Genomic DNA, 18,766 nt, shown 5'->3' on the forward strand with positions numbered 1-18,766 from the left:
ATAAGAGATGATTTAATAAAAAGAATCGTAGCAGTATGTGAACAAATACCATCAGAATTTTTATTAAACGCCGCAATGGGCGTCAGTGGAAGGTGTCGAATGTGCCTTAGAGAGAATGGAAGTAATTTCAAACATTTGCTATAGTAAAGTTATGGTTACTTGATTTTTGGAAATTCTATTTTTTTTATTAAAAACAAATTTTTGATTTTTTATTTTAATGTTTGTGTATTCAGAAGATAAACATCATCTATCAGAATAAAGATAAAAAAATATACAGTGCAACTTAAAAAAAGCAAAGTTAGCTGCACTCAGTCAAAAAAAATCATAGCATGTCGGGCTATAGTGTTTCTAAAACGATTTTGTTTGACGTATCATTTGTTAAAATCGGACAAAAAATAAGGAAGTTATAGCACCAAAGGTTTTTCATAATACACCCGGTATAAAAAATTCTATTTAATATCTTTCCAAACCTAATTTTTTTTTATGATGTCCACGGTTAAATATAAGAGCCCGGAAAATGTTATTATTTATTATTAAAAATTATTAGGTATATTTTGCCTGTCCTATGCTTTTCATCACTTCCATTATCATTATACTGTCAAGGTGAAACCTAACTTAAGATCCAGTAAGTAGTAATCATTAAATGATTATTGAATTGTATAAATACTTAACATTTTAAAACCTCAATTTGCACTATTTTATTTTTTTAATCAACACTGATTTTTCTGCCAGTTTTCTTATTATTTAACATCATATATATACATACATAACTGTACAAAGTGATCAAAAAGAAAACAAATCAGAGCAAGCGTTGCAAATTATTATTATTATTTTTCTTTCCCTCCATCACCTGACGGCACGGCAATTTTGCCGGAGTACATACGCTATTACGGATATTGCTATCAAGTAATAGTGCAGTGCTAATCAACATGATTACCGGCGTCTCGCCTCCACATTTTGACTTTGTTGTGTTTTATTATGTTCTGTGTTGTAATGATTTGAATACATTACTTTTTCCGCCAAATATTTGAACCTGCGCAAAACGGTAACAAATGTGGTCGTGATCGTCATCGAATCGGAAGAGCCCTACGTTGTGATTTTCTTTTGGCGGAAAAAGGTTCGGAATGCAAACGATGAGGGTTCCAGTTGGAAGAGTGCCGCAAATAAAACACACATGTGAGGGACGCAAAATACCTTTTATTAAAAATGCCTGTAATAACTTTGATAAAAAAAAAATTGAACGAATCCAAAAAGACAGAAATTAAGATTAACGAAGTACAAGAAATTAACTAGTTGAGTACATCACAAAGATAAACGACAAGATGAATGCAACAATATTTAAAATAACAGAAAACGGGTACATAACAGACAAAATGACAGGTTAAAGCTTGCAAAGAAAGTAAACAAATTATAAAGCAATTATTACAGACAGGGACGGATGAAAAACTCTTCAAAAACCGTATCCCAGGTATTACTCATATTTTACAATTTGATTAATGGCCAAAACAATGTTTAATTTGGAACTACGCGGTCAAGGTACGCCAACGGGAACTTAGAGCTGGAGGTAACAAACTTTCGGCCGCGAAGGGACTCAGAAAAATAATCTGAATCGTCTTGTAAGCAGCGACATTTATAGGTACTCGGAGTATCGCGTGTCGGACTACTGTGTCCCGACCAATTCCGAGTGATATAAGCGTTCGGGGTTGTACGATGAGCTTCTCAGAGTCGCGTAGAGCAGAACTTGTTCCACCTTCCCCAACCAACCGTTTACCGACAAACTCCCGAGATCCCCCGACGGGGGCTTCACGTCACCTTTTCAGAGTCGCATACAGCAGAACTTGTTCCACCTCCGTTATACACGGTCCTACATAACCGTCGCCCCCACGGAAATTTGACTAAACAACCCCTCCGACCTCCTGAATGTCACCTAGCCCCCATGTGATCGTACTTACAACATTTTAACTTTAACTTTTCCGAAATCTAGCAACAACCCAAAGAAAAACAAAAACCGAGTTTAATTCAATCAAACAAAGAGAAACATTCAACGATGAGAAAATCCAGCAAAACAGAGCGCAACATTAAACAATGATAAAATAAGCAAAACAAAACGCAACATTAAACAATGATAACATAATCAAAACAAGGTAGCTCGCTGGCCGCGATCTCGGAGACAGTGCTCCGAGATCGCGGTCCCGGCGCTAGTGGGTTCGAATCCCACCGAAGGGGGAGGATTTTTTCGAAGGAAGGAACCTCCGCCGGGCCATGGATGTGTGTGTATGTCTATCAGGGGCTGACGGTAGGGTGGTGGAAGGAAGAGCGACACTCTTCCGACACCACCGCGAAGTCAGCAGGGTTCGAATCCCAGGCCGGATGTGCCTCCCATGGATGTTGTGTGTTGTTGTATTCGTGTTGTGTCGTCCAGAAAAAGGAGAAGAGAGAGGATGGGCGTGGGTAGCCGGGGAAAGTACCCCGGAGCCCCGCCGCACCACAGGAAAGATGACAAAAACAAGCCGACCGTAAAAGGTACCTGATAGGCCAAGTAAGGTGAAAGGGGAAAGGCTAAAAAAAAAAAAAACGCACATTAAACAATGAGGAAATAAAAGAGAACAAAACGCGAGGTTAAATAACGATAAAATAAAACGCTTTAAAAAGGAATACCATACTCGCTGGCAATATTAAACAAAAAGAAAATGGCGGGTCGAGTGCCGTTAGAAAATGTTAGTGAAAAAAACCAAAATGGACGCACGCGGTTCGGACGACGTCTCCGAATTTTCGAAATTACCAGATTGCTAAAAAAATGAACCTCCCGGGAGAAAGATAACGCTTAAAATTAACGAATGGGCGCTTCTTAAAGAAACAGCATGGAACAAAATGAAATCTACAACATACCCTTACCACGTGGTCCTGGTCCCAAAAACAAAACACAAAAAAGGCAACGAAAGTGGGATAAATTACCCAGGTGAATTAAAACGTCGAATTCCTCACGGGGACACAAAATATCTACTCGGAACGGTAGTGTAATTGGTTCAGATTTAACTTACAAATTTGAGAAACTTGGATCGCTCTTCGCAAGGTGTGTTCGTTTCGAAAAACTAAACAAAAGTGACCTACCCCCTTCAACTACCCGCGCCTCCGCGCGAAAGACCGCTTTCCCCCCGCTATATTTCCGCTCGCAGAGTTCACCACTCCCCAGGATTACCAACCCCATCCCTAAGTACCGAGTCTAGCCGCTAGTACTATGGCGCGGTCTCGTGGCGGTACCGGTAATAAAAATTTAAATTTTAAACTGGGTCACTACAGTGTCAATGTTAAGGAACTTCCTCACGATATGACATGAGTAAAAAAATATTATTATCACTATTATTATTATTGAATAAGTCAACTAACAGACTACTGTCCAAATAAAAGTTAACTAAAACAAGAAAAACATGAACAGAATTCAGTAACAGTCAGCTACAATTATTACTGGTGTCCCATGTCGAGAAATAACACTGAATGAAAACCATGTATAATGTTAATGTTAATGTTAATCAAGCATGCCGATGCAATCGATCCAAATTACACAACATAACACAACCAGTATACTCGGAAGAGGCATAGCACGAAGATCACAAATATAATGAAAACAGTTAAAGATGAAACACATCCTGAACGAAGGAGAATTATTAAAATATTTGTATTAGCTCTAGAAACAAGGAAATATCTATGCGATCTTGATGAAATCTGAGCGACACCGATGAGCAGACCATTCAAAAGACTGGAGTAGTCTACTTTATTATGGAATAATTTAAAGAGGAAGGTCACCGTATCAAGTACCCGTCTAACTTTGAGGGGGGTAAAATTAAACCTGGAACACAAGAAATCATAATCAACACCAATCGGCGGATAAATTCCGTCTTTCTTAAAAGAGAGATACTTTAGAAATTTACGTTGTACAGATTCGATACAGTTAATATATGTCACATAATACGGAGACCATATTATAGAACCATATTCCAAACGAGATCTTACAAGCGAGAAATACAACGTTGTTAAGCATTTGACGGAACGAAACTCATTGCAAAATCTAAATAGAAATCCGAGAAGTTTCAACGATGCAGCAACAACAGAGCTAATATGCACATCAAAAACCAGCCTGGAATCAAACCAAATACCGAGGTCCTTGGTGCAAGAACGACTAGACAAAGTATGGTTGTCTATCTTGTAATCAAATCGACAAATGTCATGCTTACGCAAATATGAAACAGAAATGCACTTGTCCTTATTTAGAAATAATTTGTTTCTTGAGCACCAATCGGACAACAAGTCAACATTCGATTGTACGGTCGGTGGACAAATAAAACTGGGACACTTAAAATTTAATCTATGTAAATCAGACCATTGAATTGTCAATATATTTGTCAGTATCTATAGAATATGTCATACGAAAGTTAACCTATTTGTGACAAAGCCGTATTTAAACGATGCAAATTTGTAAATTTTGACTTATGTGATTGTCATTTTTGTCCCAGTTTTATTTGTCCATCGACTGTACATAGTTGTATACAGTCATGCTTGTTATGTTGTTATGTTATGTTGTTATGTTTTCGTTGTTGTTGAATAAAAAAGAAAGGAAACTTCATTTTCTCGTTTTTTTCGAACTTCTGACCCTTGTCCTGTAACAATTTGGCGTGGCCAACGTGGAGCTCACCAAGTTTTTCGGACGGAAAACACCCAACACCCTGAAGAAAGAACCTGAGCTAACCAGGGGCAACATGGCCGGGACACCGGAAAGGCGGCCTAAAGGCTGCCTTACACCAAGGCAACAATTAAATAATATAATTTAACTGAAAATATAAATTGATTGGCATTTGGCTTTGGCATAAAAATGGGAATTTGTTAGGAAGTATTGGGTGGCGACAGCGATTCAGTTTCTGGGTACGGCAGCGCCGTACCTCATTAACGCAGAGTAAGGGTTTTTGTTTATTTCGTTTCGAACCACAATACGAGTAGCACTCAACGGTTTGACGTTTAAATTGTGTTACTTTAATTTTTATTGTTCCGTGTTAATAATGGCAAATGTTCGACAAGTGGTGAGCAATAATAATTCAGATACTCTAGATTTTTTACTGAGAAATAAATTCTCTTCATTATTTTACGATGACAAACTGTTTGTTAAGGATTTGAAACGGCTTCGTCCTGCCATGTCAAATTTAGTAATTAGTAAAGCGGGCAGCTCCAATCGTGGTTTTTGTGTTTCATGCTATGAAAAGTGCAAGTGGATTACAGGTAGCGAAATTAGGAATAAATTGTTTTGTTGGCCGTGCTTACTTTTTTTCTGAATAACGTCCAGGTCCGTGGAACTAACTGTACAGGCTTTAACAATCGTAAAGAGATCGGTAGGGCACTGCAAAAACATGGTATTTCAAAAGATCACACACGAGGCCTATATAGTTCTCCCAGAGCTGCAGCGATTTTATGCCAGAGTACCATTGTATAAACGTTGTTAACAACACCGACAATAGGTGTAAACCCCAAGTACACCCCCTAATCGTAAATTCGTCCAAGTACTACCCTGTAAACTGACAGGTATAGAACGAAAATGATGATTGATAGGGGTCTGTTTATGTCGCTTATCGGCATCTCAACAGGCGTAATAATTATTATTAGGGCCCGGATTTTAGGCAAAATGGACTATTTTTATTTTTTAAGGCACATGTATGAAACTTGTCTATAAATGATTTCTGGCTTAATTAGAGTAATTAGAGCCATATTTGATTCTGCCTATTCGGCCTAAAATGCCCTTTAAATACCTATTTTACCTTTTAACTGCCTGAACATGCCTAAAATGACCAAAAATCAATTTCATTTTTGCGGTTTTTTCCCAATTTTCGAATTCTGGGAAGTTTACGGTATTGAAAATGTAAAAGTGGTACCTCAATAAAATTTACAATGCTTTATGATTTTAAAATTTAAGGAGATGTAATTACTGAAATGTACAAAGTGCAGTACAATACAGGAATTACTTTTTCGCTTTTACGGTTGGGACCATGATGTCAGCGGTAAATACTCCGACAATACCTAAGTACCACAAACCATTAGACTGGACTGGCATAAATTACAGAGTTTATCTGTTTGCCTCTGTTCGAAGGGGTGCAGGTATACGCGGTCTAATGTTTTCTGATACTTAGGTATTGTTAGAAGCTTTAACGTTTATAAAATGGTCCTTGCCATAAAAACGAAAATTAAAATCCCGAAGTGAAACAATAAGAGAAACCTTAAGGGTGTCATTTTCTAAAAATTTAAGAAATATAAAATTAACCATCTCCTCTGAAATTTGGTGGGAGACGTAAATATAAGCATTACAAATTTGTCATTTCTCGTTTACTTTATCTCCGTGCAGTGGTCGTGTTTCTTGTGAACCTGTTTAAAGTGAACATAATGCCGAAACAAAAAATTAGTTTACGCGAAAAAATATTACAGTGGACAAGCAAGAAAGATTTATATGAAATAAAATCAACCCGAGAAATGTTTTGTAAAGCTTATGGTAAACTGGTAAGTTAAGCATAATTAAAAATATGTCATTTTATATTTTTTACTTATTTGAAAATTTTATTTTTTGTAGTTTATATGCGAAAAAAAATGTCACTTGCAACAGCATGAGCAAACGGCCATCCATAAAGAGAACATTATGACACCGCTTCGGCAAACGTTGCTGACACAGAACTTGGAGGAATCGGCAAATAGTACATTCAATATGGAACTTTGTAACGTCTTTTTAGCTGCCAATATACCATGGCACAAACTACAAAATCCTGCGTTTCAGAATTTTCTGACAAAATATTGTGGTAGAAAAATTCCGGATGAGTCTACTTTACGGAAAAATTATTTACCAAAATGCTACAAAGATGTATGAACATACTATCTTTTAATATTTAATTTAAAATTATTTTCACTTTTAGACTATTGACCGCATTCGGAATGAGCTGGATCCTTTTAACATATGGGTTTCAGTTGACGAAACAACAGATGCACTTGGGCGATATGTGGCGAATTGTCTGGTTGGGAAACTTTCAGAAGATGAACCTGGAAAATCTTATCTTTTGGCGTCTAAACAATTAGAAAGAACAAATCATGAGACAATAGCTAGATTCGTAAATCAATCTTTAGGTAAGGGTTTTTCACTTTTTTAAATTTATTTTGATTTAAAATTTCTATGCGTAGAAATCTTGTGGAGTACCAGAGTTGTTGCTGAAAAGTTTCTTTTGTTTGTAACGGATGGAGCACCATATATGATAAAATCTGGTAGACACCTTAAGGTGTTTTATCCAAAAATTGTGCATGTCACATGCTTAGCGCATGCTTTAAATCTAGTGGCTGAAAAAATTCGCTATCAATATGAAGATGTGGATAATTTAATTTCGAACGTGAAAAAAATTTTCGTTAAGGCACCTTTGAGAGTTGAAATGTACAAAGAAAAACTAAAAGAAATGCCACTGCCTCCACAGCCAATTTTAACACGATGGGGAACATGGCTTCAGGCTGCTATGTTTTACAGCGAACACTTTGATTCCATTAAAGAAGTAAGTATATAAAAGATAAGCAAATTAATTGATTGTTAAACTGTTTTTAACTACTCACAGGTTGTCATGTCCTTTGATGGAAGTTCTGCTGTTGCTATTCAAAAAGCACAGTCTATAATGAAGAAACCCGGAATAAAAAAACAATTAATTTATGTTCGCAGTAATTTTAAAATAATCTGCGAAAGTATTACTCAATTGGAAAAAAATGGGTTACCTTTAACCGATTCAATCAAAATTGTTGAAAACGTATTTACCTCCCTAAAAAAATCTCCAGGCCCTGTAGCAGCAGTAGCATTAAAAAAACTTGAAGATGTTACTGAAAAAAATCCTGGATACAAATTTCTTCTAGAATTGGCAAGAATTTTTAGAGGTGAAGATGTGCCGGAACATGACACCAAAATGGAAGAAATTTATTACAAATTTGCGCCCATTACCTCTTGCGAGGTAGAAAGAAGTTTTTCAAAATATAAGTCCATTTTGGTGGATAACCGACAATGTTTTAAAGTAGAAAATTTAGAGCAATATCTTGTATGCAATGTAAATACGTAACAATGTAAATAACTAACAAACTTGTAGTATTGTATATTAATTAATAAAAAATAATTAGTAAATATCTTGTTGTGTGTACCTACTTAAAACTTTAAAAACACATTTTTTAATTTAATTAACCACAACTTTAAGGACCTAGTATGACCCATAGGAACAAGACGAAAATAGCTGTCAGTCATGTCGACATTGCTCTTAAAGTATGAAGATTGGACAATTTGCATATTTAAAAACAATTTGCTTACGACAAGGTAGAAGAATATGCAGCTTATAAAGAAAAATACTCCGGTTATTGAAAAGAGAGGTATCCATTTGCGAAGTATGCTCAAACCATAATTTCCACCGCTGCAAATAAATTATTTCATAAAATGAAATTGATGTTATTTACTCACACTCACTGTAGTAATTCAACATGACGTTTAATACAAAATTTGATTCTTTGTTCCACTTTACGTTGATAATCTGTATTCTTTAGCAAGTCACAGTCATTTGTGTTGTTATGTTCAGGCAGATCTGTTACTATTCCCACGTAAAATACTATCAAAAAAATTTGAAACTTGATTTGTTCTATCACATAAATAAATTGATGAATAGGCGTTATCATTACAAAAGCCAACACAAAGAACGTTGATCTGTAAAACCAGTTCAGTACAACTCCATATTTGGGAAACCATTTTGAGAATAACATAAAGGCGAAAAAAACTTCATCGTCGTTTTTCACTGGAAAGAAATGAAACAATGCCGCCAGAAGTGTTAAAATCATATTAAATAGGAGGAGAGCTGAAATGTATTTAGATTCTTGTTGAATTTTTTGATTAATTTCTTCTCCTGCACTGTCCGAAGCCCAAGGTTTAAATTCTTGCAGAACCTGTTCGGGCATATCACCATCGACAAGAACAGTGATAATGTTTAAAATGACCTAAATCAGAATATCTGCTTATGTGTTGTTTACAATTTTTATAATTTACATAAAATATTCCAGAAAGGACTGGAGCAAATTTAATAGAATCCTTAAAATCGAGTATGCATAAGTGAAAGTAAATTTGTATAGTCGATATTATCACGTGGAACAACAAACAAAGTAAAAGTAGATTTTTAGTTGATTTTAATTTCAGAATGTCAAGAACGAGAAGTTTTACAAGCCGCAGTGAATCGACTGAAAATTATGTGTAAATAAGATGTGCATTAACTTGTAGCACTTTTACCTTTAAATGATTTTTTTTTCATGAACCGCATTGTAAAAATATATATTCACAGTACAGAAGATAAGCTGTTAAAAGAAGAAAAATATTAGAAAAGCTCAATTTGTTCCTAAAATTGCGAGTTATAAATATCGCGTTAAAAAAGTATCATTATTAAGTGACGACTTTACTTTTAGGTAAACGAATTAAGTCACGTTAAGCCAATGGTCCCGGTCTATTGAATTGGTGATCACGCCCCTCATAGATTTGTAAACCAGTCCTAGACTGTGTAACAACATTTTTTTTTTTTTTTATAGTAAATCAATTACATGAACCACAAAATGAAACTAAAAATGTGCAAATGTGTCTTCACCATTGGAAAGTATAATGATGAAATTGTGTCAGTAATAAAATAAACTTTGTTATTACCAGAACTGCAAATCTACAATGAAACCGGCAAATTCAGGTATGTTTCTGGACGAACCAGGCATTCACACTCGTATAAGGAGTATTCTTCCATAGACATACAGTAATAATGATGAGTATTATTGCCCTGTCATAAAATCGCTGCAGCTCTGGGAGAACTATACTAAAATTTAAATTATTTGGAAGAAAACAAAATATTGCAAACGTCTTAGACAATGCACATCGCCAAAGTGTTATTAATTGGACGATTAATTGACATCACTATTTATTTAGGAACACAAGAGCTAGCGTTTGAAAACGAAAATTCATTTAATCAGGGCAATTTTAGAGAACTTGCAAAATTATGAAGCGGCATAATGATAAATTTAAACAATTTTTAGACGAATCCACGATTTTCACTGGTTTGTCCAAGACCATACAAAATGAGATCATTCAAAGTATTAATAATGTAATTATAATTACGGTTGAGGATGAAGTAAAAAGCGCCCCTTGTTTTTCATGACAAACATAACTTTGCCTACTCGTGGTATTATATGTGATATTTTTTTTGTAATTTGGTTTTCTTTTACATTTTTATATGTAGTTGTTTCGCTACGTTTTTTTTTTTTTTTTAAATTAGGTATTAGTTACCTACGTTACCTTACCAAATTCCTTAATCCTTCCCTCCTAGCAAGAATTACTTTAGCTAGACCTTCCTCTTGGTTCTTGCTGAACAGTGAATTTGTTCTTTATCAAAAAAAAAGTTTTTTTTTAAATTTCCATTATATTATTATTATTATTAAACATTATTTTAAATAAATATGGAACAAATACGGCGACAACTTTGAGCATTAAAAAAAATACCAACGAATCTGCCGTACCAGTTGAAATTGTTACGAGCCGCCACTGCACGGTGAAGGAGGTATGTTCGTTACCAACTTTCGCAGGCCTCGACCACGAGGGCCCAAAGAAATTCATCACCGAATGCAAAAACATCCTCGCCAACTCGAACCCCGCGTATTGCCGAGACCAAATCGCGGCCCAGTTCCGGTTCGAACCAGCTCGATGGTGGAGCTACGAAGCGCCGTACGCACCATCACTCCACGACCTGGAGCAGTCCCTCATCGAGAGGGACGAGAATTTCGAGATCCTAACGAAGCTCCGGATGAAATTCTACGGAATCACACAGGCCGTCGGCGAGCCAGAAAGGTTTAAATTTCCCGCACAAAACTCAAATTTGACGAGGCACTGTAAATCAGGTTTTTCATGACGTCCCTACAAACTATCACGTGAACACCTCGTGACTACTCCAGTGGTTCGCCGCGCCAACTATAAATCACTTATGCACGCTTACAATTAGAAAATAGGACGTTAGAATTATTTCTTTTTGTTGTAAGATTTTTGTTGTAGCTTTAAATGTAATATTTCATTTACTGTTAAAATAAAAACTCACTCTGTATATGAGACTCAAGATGAATCAGATTTCTTTTTCACCATTATGATTGTTGCTTTTCGTTGCAATTTTGTCATTTATGTCATGCATTGTATAACGGTGTACTTCACGTTTGTGTTTATGCTAGGAAACCTAATCTTTGTGTCCATTTTGGTACTGGACTGGTACGTGACAAACTACTTGTCCCAAAAGTGCCCAACGATTTGTCGAAGAAGCTCCAAATTCGCTACACTTGTCATCTGGATTCTAATGTTTGTTTTCATCATTAACTCTTTATTTTTCTGCTTCTACAAAGTCCACGTTCCCTATGTCTTGCTTCTAGCTTTAATCGCAACTCTTTTTATCATCGTAGTGGTTGTCGGAATTCATGTACTCAGAGTGATCAAGTGGAAAACCTCCTGCGTGATAATTGTCAAGTTCAATTTAGTACTGATTTTGGTGTCTTCCTATCTTCTCTGTTGGCTTCCCAAGTGGACCCGCATGTGCTATTTACTGTTTTTTGAAGACTACCACACGCACGATGGTCTCGGCGTAACCACTGGAACTGCATTTTCAAATTCGGTCGTTGTTCTGTTCCTGCTGTACTGTTGCGACGAGACGTTCAAAAAGAGTATTAGAAGAATATCCAAATGCAAAGGCGAAAACTCCGTGGTGGGGGGTTTTTTGTAACCTCTGTGTAAATACACTTCATAATTAATATTTTTCTAATCTAAATAATTCTCTCCTTTTTAACCCCCAGTTTTCTATTTATCAATAATAAAGGTTTATTTACAATTTATGGGAATGTCAAGATAGTGACGGCTAAAATTTTTTGGCCGACATAGTACGAAAATTACACATTGATTTGGCAACTTTCAAAATTGCGCGACTATGAACTGTCAACTCTATCCTACCCACACAGTTAGACTACGTCCACTGATAGAATGCACTTTTTTAAATATCCGTAGATAACAAAAATCCCCAAACCATGACATTAAAATATTAACAAACTATCATAGATTGTGTTGGTAGTATCTTGAAACATTCGCGCCACTGGTTCTCATTGGTTCTTATGAAACCCAGGCGAAAAATAAATTATATGACATTTCAAATTTGAAATTGTCAGTGCTGTCAAGTGATTTCAGCATTTAGATTTGTGATTTTTCATCTTTAGAGCTTTGTTTTACGGTCCGGTTACAAGTTATTAGTTTTGATCGTGTTGCTGTTTTGATCTCCTCCGTTGCGATTTTTGTTGATTTTTTTTGAATTTGTGAAGTGAGTGCGTGTCTCAAGAATCTAGCATGATTAACACTTTAAGTGACATTACAAACATCGAAAATGATACAGAGGTAATTTTTGTTCATGCATTAAATATTAAATAATCTCTTGTTTGTTTTAGCCATTTCCGAAGAAAGCTGGATATTTTCATTTCAGTAGCCAGCTTTTTTCGGAAATTCGAAAATGTATTGTGCGTTGCATTTTTAAATCCGTCGGACACATTATCACTCGTGAAATACCCTGTATTAATAAAACCTAATATATTACCCCTGCTATACCGAAGTTTTCTTTCGTCTTTCCTAAGTGCAAACACGCAGAATAATAATAAAACATCACGTGTAAACCTGTTCTTTCATTTTTTTAAATTTCGCGCCGGATCTATTTGTTGTAGCGTAGAGTGAATACTTTTAGTAACATTTATGTCAAGCAATCTATCAGTGGACAGAGTTTACCACATAAATTTTCGTACATAGTTGCCATATTTATCCACCATCATTTTGAATCACCCAATAGTAGGTATGTACAGTTGCGGAATTAAAATTTCGGGCAGTATTGTCATTTTCATACTGTAAACTCTAAAACAACCTTTAGGTACGTTAACATAACCTCATTTTTTACTCTTGTCATGTTTTTGTCATTTTTATTTATTTACATTAAAAAATAGAGATTTGTGGCATAATACCGGGTACGCAGCAGGTGAAAGCGATGATTTAATTACACTCAGTGCAATTAACTTAAAACTCAAAATTAAAAAACTGACTGCGGGACCGACACAGAAAAGTTTAATTTTTGAATGTCAGTCAGTCAGAGGCATTAATAAATTATATTTTTAAATGTGTCGGTATTTTATTACGTCCTCTACTACAAAAAAGCGTAAGTACCAGACTTGATACAATTCATTGTAGTTAACACATTTCTTTAAATATCTACATATTCAGGTAAATTATGCATGAATTTTAAATAATGCAAAATTTTGCAGTCTTTTTAACTTGGAAAAGTGAAGTACGGGCCTGCCTGAATACGTCTCTGCTTTCTATTGTCACAAAATGGCCCAAGGCCAAATTTTACAGTCACAACACAAACTAAACAGCACAGTACATATAGTTAGTATACTGTGGTAAGTGTGGTAAGAGTAAAGTTTCATTCACATTGAAATAATTAGTACGTAAAATTAGTACTCTCAATTAACACGACAAGTATAACAAGTGCGTTTGCATGGACGCATCCACAATGCTTGTAATTAGTACGTCTACTTTGCACGTTACGGAAAAGTTTGTGTGTAATACCCTTGTTACCTTGTAATCCAAATAGTTCCAAATTTTTAGCAATTTAGCGTAGCAGTTCCCTGTAATGCATCAATATCCCTGTGTAATAACAGATGGCGGATCCCACTAATTACTTTCAAAGCCAGTCGATTAATAAAGTAGCGACACGATTTGACGTTTATATAAAAGGCAACCGTAACGATTTTTTTGCTACAAGAGGCGCTGATATCGCTATTGTGACTGGCTTTGGCATGGATTTATTAGTAATATATTACTAATTATTACTAATAAATGACTAATTATTACTAATAAATCCATGGGCTTTGGTGAACAAATGTTCACCAAAGCCAGTCAAAATAGCGATATCAGCGCCTCTTGTAGCGAAAATATCGTTAGGGTTGCCTTTTATGTAAACGTCAAATCGTGTCGGTACTTTATTAATCGACTGGCTTTGATTACTTTCATAGACAAAATAAGAACATATAGAACGCAAACTCCCTATACATTTTTTGGGCACAAAGCGTTTACCGCCATCTCTTATCCTGGTGAGGGTGCAAAATCACAGCCTACTGGATGAGTTTACCTTTCCTTTGATTTTTTTTATCATCGCAAATTTTCACAACAAATTAAAACGCCAGCAATACTTTCGATATTTTATTTTCAACCGTTTTTGATACAGTTCTGCTTCATTTTTATAAATATTATTCCTAAATGCTATCGTTCTCGTATCCTACCACTTAAAATTAAATTTTACACCTTAATGTAAATGTGATTAAATGAATTATTTTACCAATAATTTCATCTTCAATTTTATTTTTAAGTGAACGAAAAATTAACATTAGGTACTTATGTTTGAATTACCGTTAAAATTTTGCTTTTAATATTATGTTACTGAATATAATTTTGAAAATATTATGAATCTTATTAACATTTTTTACAAACTCTAAAAAACTCACTTGCCACTTCCTGCTAAATTTTAGTATACATACATCCAAAAATCCTTCCAATGTTTTCATTCATTTTTTTTTTATGAAAGGAAGTGCTGTTTTTTTAATCAAAATTTTTTTCTAAAGTAGGTACATATTGCGTAAGTGTAGGACTGCTTCCTGCCAAAATTTTGTGTGCCCCGGATTTTTCTAAACGCCACAAGCAAGAGGTTTCTCGCAACGTGGGCGAAATGTCCCTCCCTCCAGATTATTATCAAAAAGTCTGTCAAAAAAGTTATTGTTTTTGCAGTTCCCAAGTCTTCATCATTTAGGTTTGTTCTACCTGCTAGTTAAAATATATTATTAGATTATTAACAACAATTGTTATTAGAAATTACCACAGTTAACTAATAGCGTGATAGTTGAATTAATCATGATTATGACGACTCAAAACTTGAGTTGCATAGGACATCTTTTGGATCTTATCTGCATGTCCGTAATTTTGTGGAGGGCTCTTAATTCGCCCCACGCTGAATCATACAGATAAACCTTCACTATATGGTCCAATTTCACACTTAAAATTTCTTCATTTACTTCCCAAACCAAATCTTTTGTTATCCTATAATTTCTAATTCCTTTAATAAGATATGGTGTATCAAATAATGGTGTAATCTCTTGGTCTTGAAGTATTATTTTTCTTTCAATTTGTTGACTGTTTTCTATATTCATTTTGCTTGATTCTCTCAACAACAAATTTAGCAATCTTAGCAGCGGTACTACATTATTTGTGAACGTGACACAGCCTCATTTTGAATTACAAGATAGTGACATAAAGATTGACACTGCTTTGACTGATTTTTAGATTATTGAGATTACTTTGATTTTAAATTTTTGACTTTTTAAAACATTTGCGCCCTCTTGCGGTGTGGTGAGGGTGCGCTAAACGATTTTCCAAAAATTTATTAGGGACTTTTCATTCTATAGTATTTTATTTTCTCTATGATTACTTTGCTTAATTTTTCATTGTGAATACTACCAGATGTACTTATTAGCGCGTTAATTTCACTTGCTAATTTCAACACTAATTATTGCAATGTGAATGAAACTTTAGTGTTCTGTGGTGGTAACAGTCACATCTGCGTCAGTAGGCAAGTAGCACGTGCGAGTAGGTACAATACCAATAAGATTATACTCGTAACTTATAAGACGAAAGGGTTTAAAAGTTGAATAAGTAAAGAATTTCTCCGGTGAAGTGCGAGGCCAATAACCTGGATGATGAATGATGATTAATCCATTTGCAATTTAATGTGTTCAACACATTAAATTGCGCTAATGCTGCTATAATGCGCTAAAAGAATCCAGTTTACAAGAATAAGTATGTGGTCGAGGTACGACTGTCGGTTAACAAAATGGTAGGTACGTAAAATGTAAACGACGAATCCTAGCAACCGTCAACAAGTCGTGCCAAGGAATCCTGCGTACAAAACCGCGTTTGTTTTGATTGAACTTGTTTACGAATCGGCTCAATCCAAATCGGACGTCTATTTGTGTGACCGTTCTTCGAATCGTTGTTTACGTAAATCCAACAGTGGCTTGCAAGCGACCGTTGCATGTAGATAATAGTTCTGTTGATAATGCTTGTGGCCACCCGACCAACTTTAGTCTCTAGGAAACATGTGTGATGATAACTGTGCGAATTCAAGGTGAGTCATCGTTCAAAGTGGTACCGCTGCTCTTCACCACGCTTTTTCAGATGACCAACTCGACCGGCAACATCACCACCGACGTCACCGACGGGTACGTCAGGATCTCCCTGGAGGTGTTCACCGTAGTGGGACTGCTGTCGGTCGCTGCCAATTTCTTCATCGTCTTCGTCGTACTCAAATACAAAAAGTTGCGCGAGGACGCCACCAATCTGATTTTTCTGCACGTGAACATCCTCCAGGCGACGTTCTTGTTGGCCACCCCTTTGACTATACGGCTGACGATGATGTTCACGGAAGTCACAGCGGTGTACCGGGCTGTGTTTTGGGCCCACTACCAAATCGAAATCTCGGTGATGTTCGCCGCAACCTGCTTCTTGTTCCTCATGGTGCGCGACTGGTACATCAAGTTGTACCGCAAAGAAACTTACGTCAAGTTCTGCCGAATTTACAAGTTCGGCATCGCCACCGTTTACGTTTTGGCTTTGATCATAACGTCGATAACTATTCAGTTCCGCTTCCAGCACAATATGTTCTTGATCATTTACATAATCTACATAGTCATGCTGGCTAGTGTTGGTCTCTTTTTACTGTTTCTAATCGTGATGAACATTATACACGCCTTCAAGAAGAGAAGAATAACGGTCGGTAGGAGTGGCACTTACGGACTGGCCATCGCCAACATATTCTTCCTCTTGTGGCTCCCTTCTGTACTTTTTGTGATTGTTAGCATAGATCGGGTCTTCAACACCTCGCTCTTCTTCATCGGTTTATTGCCATTAGGCTTCTCCACCCCCATTTTTAATTTGATATATTTGTACAACTTCGACGACAACTACAACGTGTTTCTCAAGCAACTGTTCAAGTGCAGGTGTAACCAATACAGTAACGAAACCCTGCAAGACCAACCAGTGTCTTATAATGACACGAACGGTGTGCTAATCTCTCAAAACTGATCAATCTCGATTTTCTCTTAAAACGATAATTAATTCCGAAAACTGTATTGTTGTATTTTATTGTTGCGCACTTGTCAAATTCATATCCCAGCGCCGCACCGTTGACATTCCTAACACCACCACAAAAAATTATCACTTATAATCTCCCCATGCATAGATTCTATCCGAAATTTTTTTTGAGTGCATTGCTGACAAAGTTATTACTTTGCATGAATACACTAACCATCAGTGAACGACAAAAAATGTATCTAAAGTTTTTTAAAAATACGTAATCAAGACTAGAATTTTAACTCCTCAACAAATTGAACATTTATTTATAAAAAATTTAGTAATTCGAATAAAAATTTTGCAATTTTTGTTATACTGGAAATATTTTTCTTTCCACCTTGAGTTGTCAAAAGTATTTCCGGAAATATTTTATGTATTCGTGCTAATAACAATAAACGTAGCTTTCTCATTGGATAGTAGATTAATGAATGCGATTTTCGGCATAACATTGACCACTCGTCGTATTACAACTGAATATTTATTATGAAACGTGTTGTGATAAATGTAAATACATACAGGGTGTCCCAGAGTTGCGAAAAAGCTCCATAACTTGTTTGTTATTAAAGATATCAACTTTTTCTTTTTTCTAGATGATAGTTACGCTTCTACTGCATATTCGGAAAATATTGCGGTATATATACAGGGTGTCCCAGAACTGGCTCCCCAGAGAAAACAGGCATGTGCCGACAACAAAAAAGACTCTAAATTGACTAAAATAAATTTTCTGCTAGCTCAAATTACCGAGTTACAAAGTTTTTAATTTCACCAATCCCGGAAGCTCGTCCTCAGGTATTACTAAAAAATCCGATCGGTTGCTAAACAACAACAAAAAATCTCTGATATCGCACAAATCAATAAAATGTTTGGGCAACTGGAATTTTGACGTTTTCCGATATAAAAATTCGTTGACGTTTATCTGTCATCAACATCAAGACTTGACAATTGCAAAATTCGAAATAAAACAATAAAAATGGCGATTCTAAAAAGAACCATTTATTTAAATAGGTAACAATGTTAAAGCAAATGTTCGAAATGACCACCATTCATTTATATGCACAATTGTGCTCTACATAACAAACTTCTTGTAGTAGCGTTAGTTATCATTTCTTCAGTAACTGAAACAAAGCCTCCTGAATTCAAACTCTCAGATCAGCCTCTGAATTTATGGGCCGCCGATAAATGATTCAGATCTGGAGACCTGGCAGGCCAATGATGCGGTCCTCCTCGACCGATCCAGCGCTGTGGATATTGGTTATCAAAAATTTCCCGAACGTTTCTGCTAAAATGTTGGAACCAGTCATTTATGCGATAAGCAAGAGGTACAATTTCAAGTAAATCAGGTAGCTCCGTTCCAATGAACTGAGCATATCTTGCCCCCGTTAATCTTGCGGGGAATTCAAACGGTCCAATCTAGAGCCGGGGATTCGGAATTTTAACAAATGGAAGCATCCACCACGCTTATAC

At 35.8% G+C, this 18,766-nt stretch overlaps 3 protein-coding genes across 3 annotated transcripts in view; 2 read left to right on the forward strand and 1 right to left on the reverse strand.

Moving 5' to 3' along the window:
* LOC138125606 (uncharacterized) overlaps positions 1-18,766 on the reverse strand; it is a 196,000-nt gene that overhangs the window by 162,716 nt on the left and 14,518 nt on the right. The gene's annotated exons all lie outside the window — the stretch shown is intronic.
* LOC138127007 (uncharacterized) lies at positions 5,639-8,175 on the forward strand. The gene is made up of 4 exons (XM_069042859.1): positions 5,639-6,889; positions 6,942-7,149; positions 7,204-7,562; positions 7,623-8,175. The coding sequence occupies exons 1-4, from the start codon at positions 6,671-6,673 to the stop codon at positions 8,109-8,111; spliced, it is 1,275 nt and encodes a 424-aa protein (XP_068898960.1). The 5' UTR covers positions 5,639-6,670; the 3' UTR covers positions 8,112-8,175.
* LOC138126375 (somatostatin receptor type 4-like) lies at positions 15,740-17,615 on the forward strand. Its single transcript, XM_069042152.1, has 2 exons — positions 15,740-16,298; positions 16,349-17,615. The coding sequence occupies exon 2, from the start codon at positions 16,349-16,351 to the stop codon at positions 17,252-17,254; it is 906 nt and encodes a 301-aa protein (XP_068898253.1). The 5' UTR covers positions 15,740-16,298; the 3' UTR covers positions 17,255-17,615.

This window comes from Tenebrio molitor, chromosome 3, assembly GCF_963966145.1.
Source record: "Tenebrio molitor chromosome 3, icTenMoli1.1, whole genome shotgun sequence".
In the NCBI taxonomy this organism is placed as follows: Eukaryota; Metazoa; Arthropoda; class Insecta; order Coleoptera; family Tenebrionidae; genus Tenebrio; species Tenebrio molitor.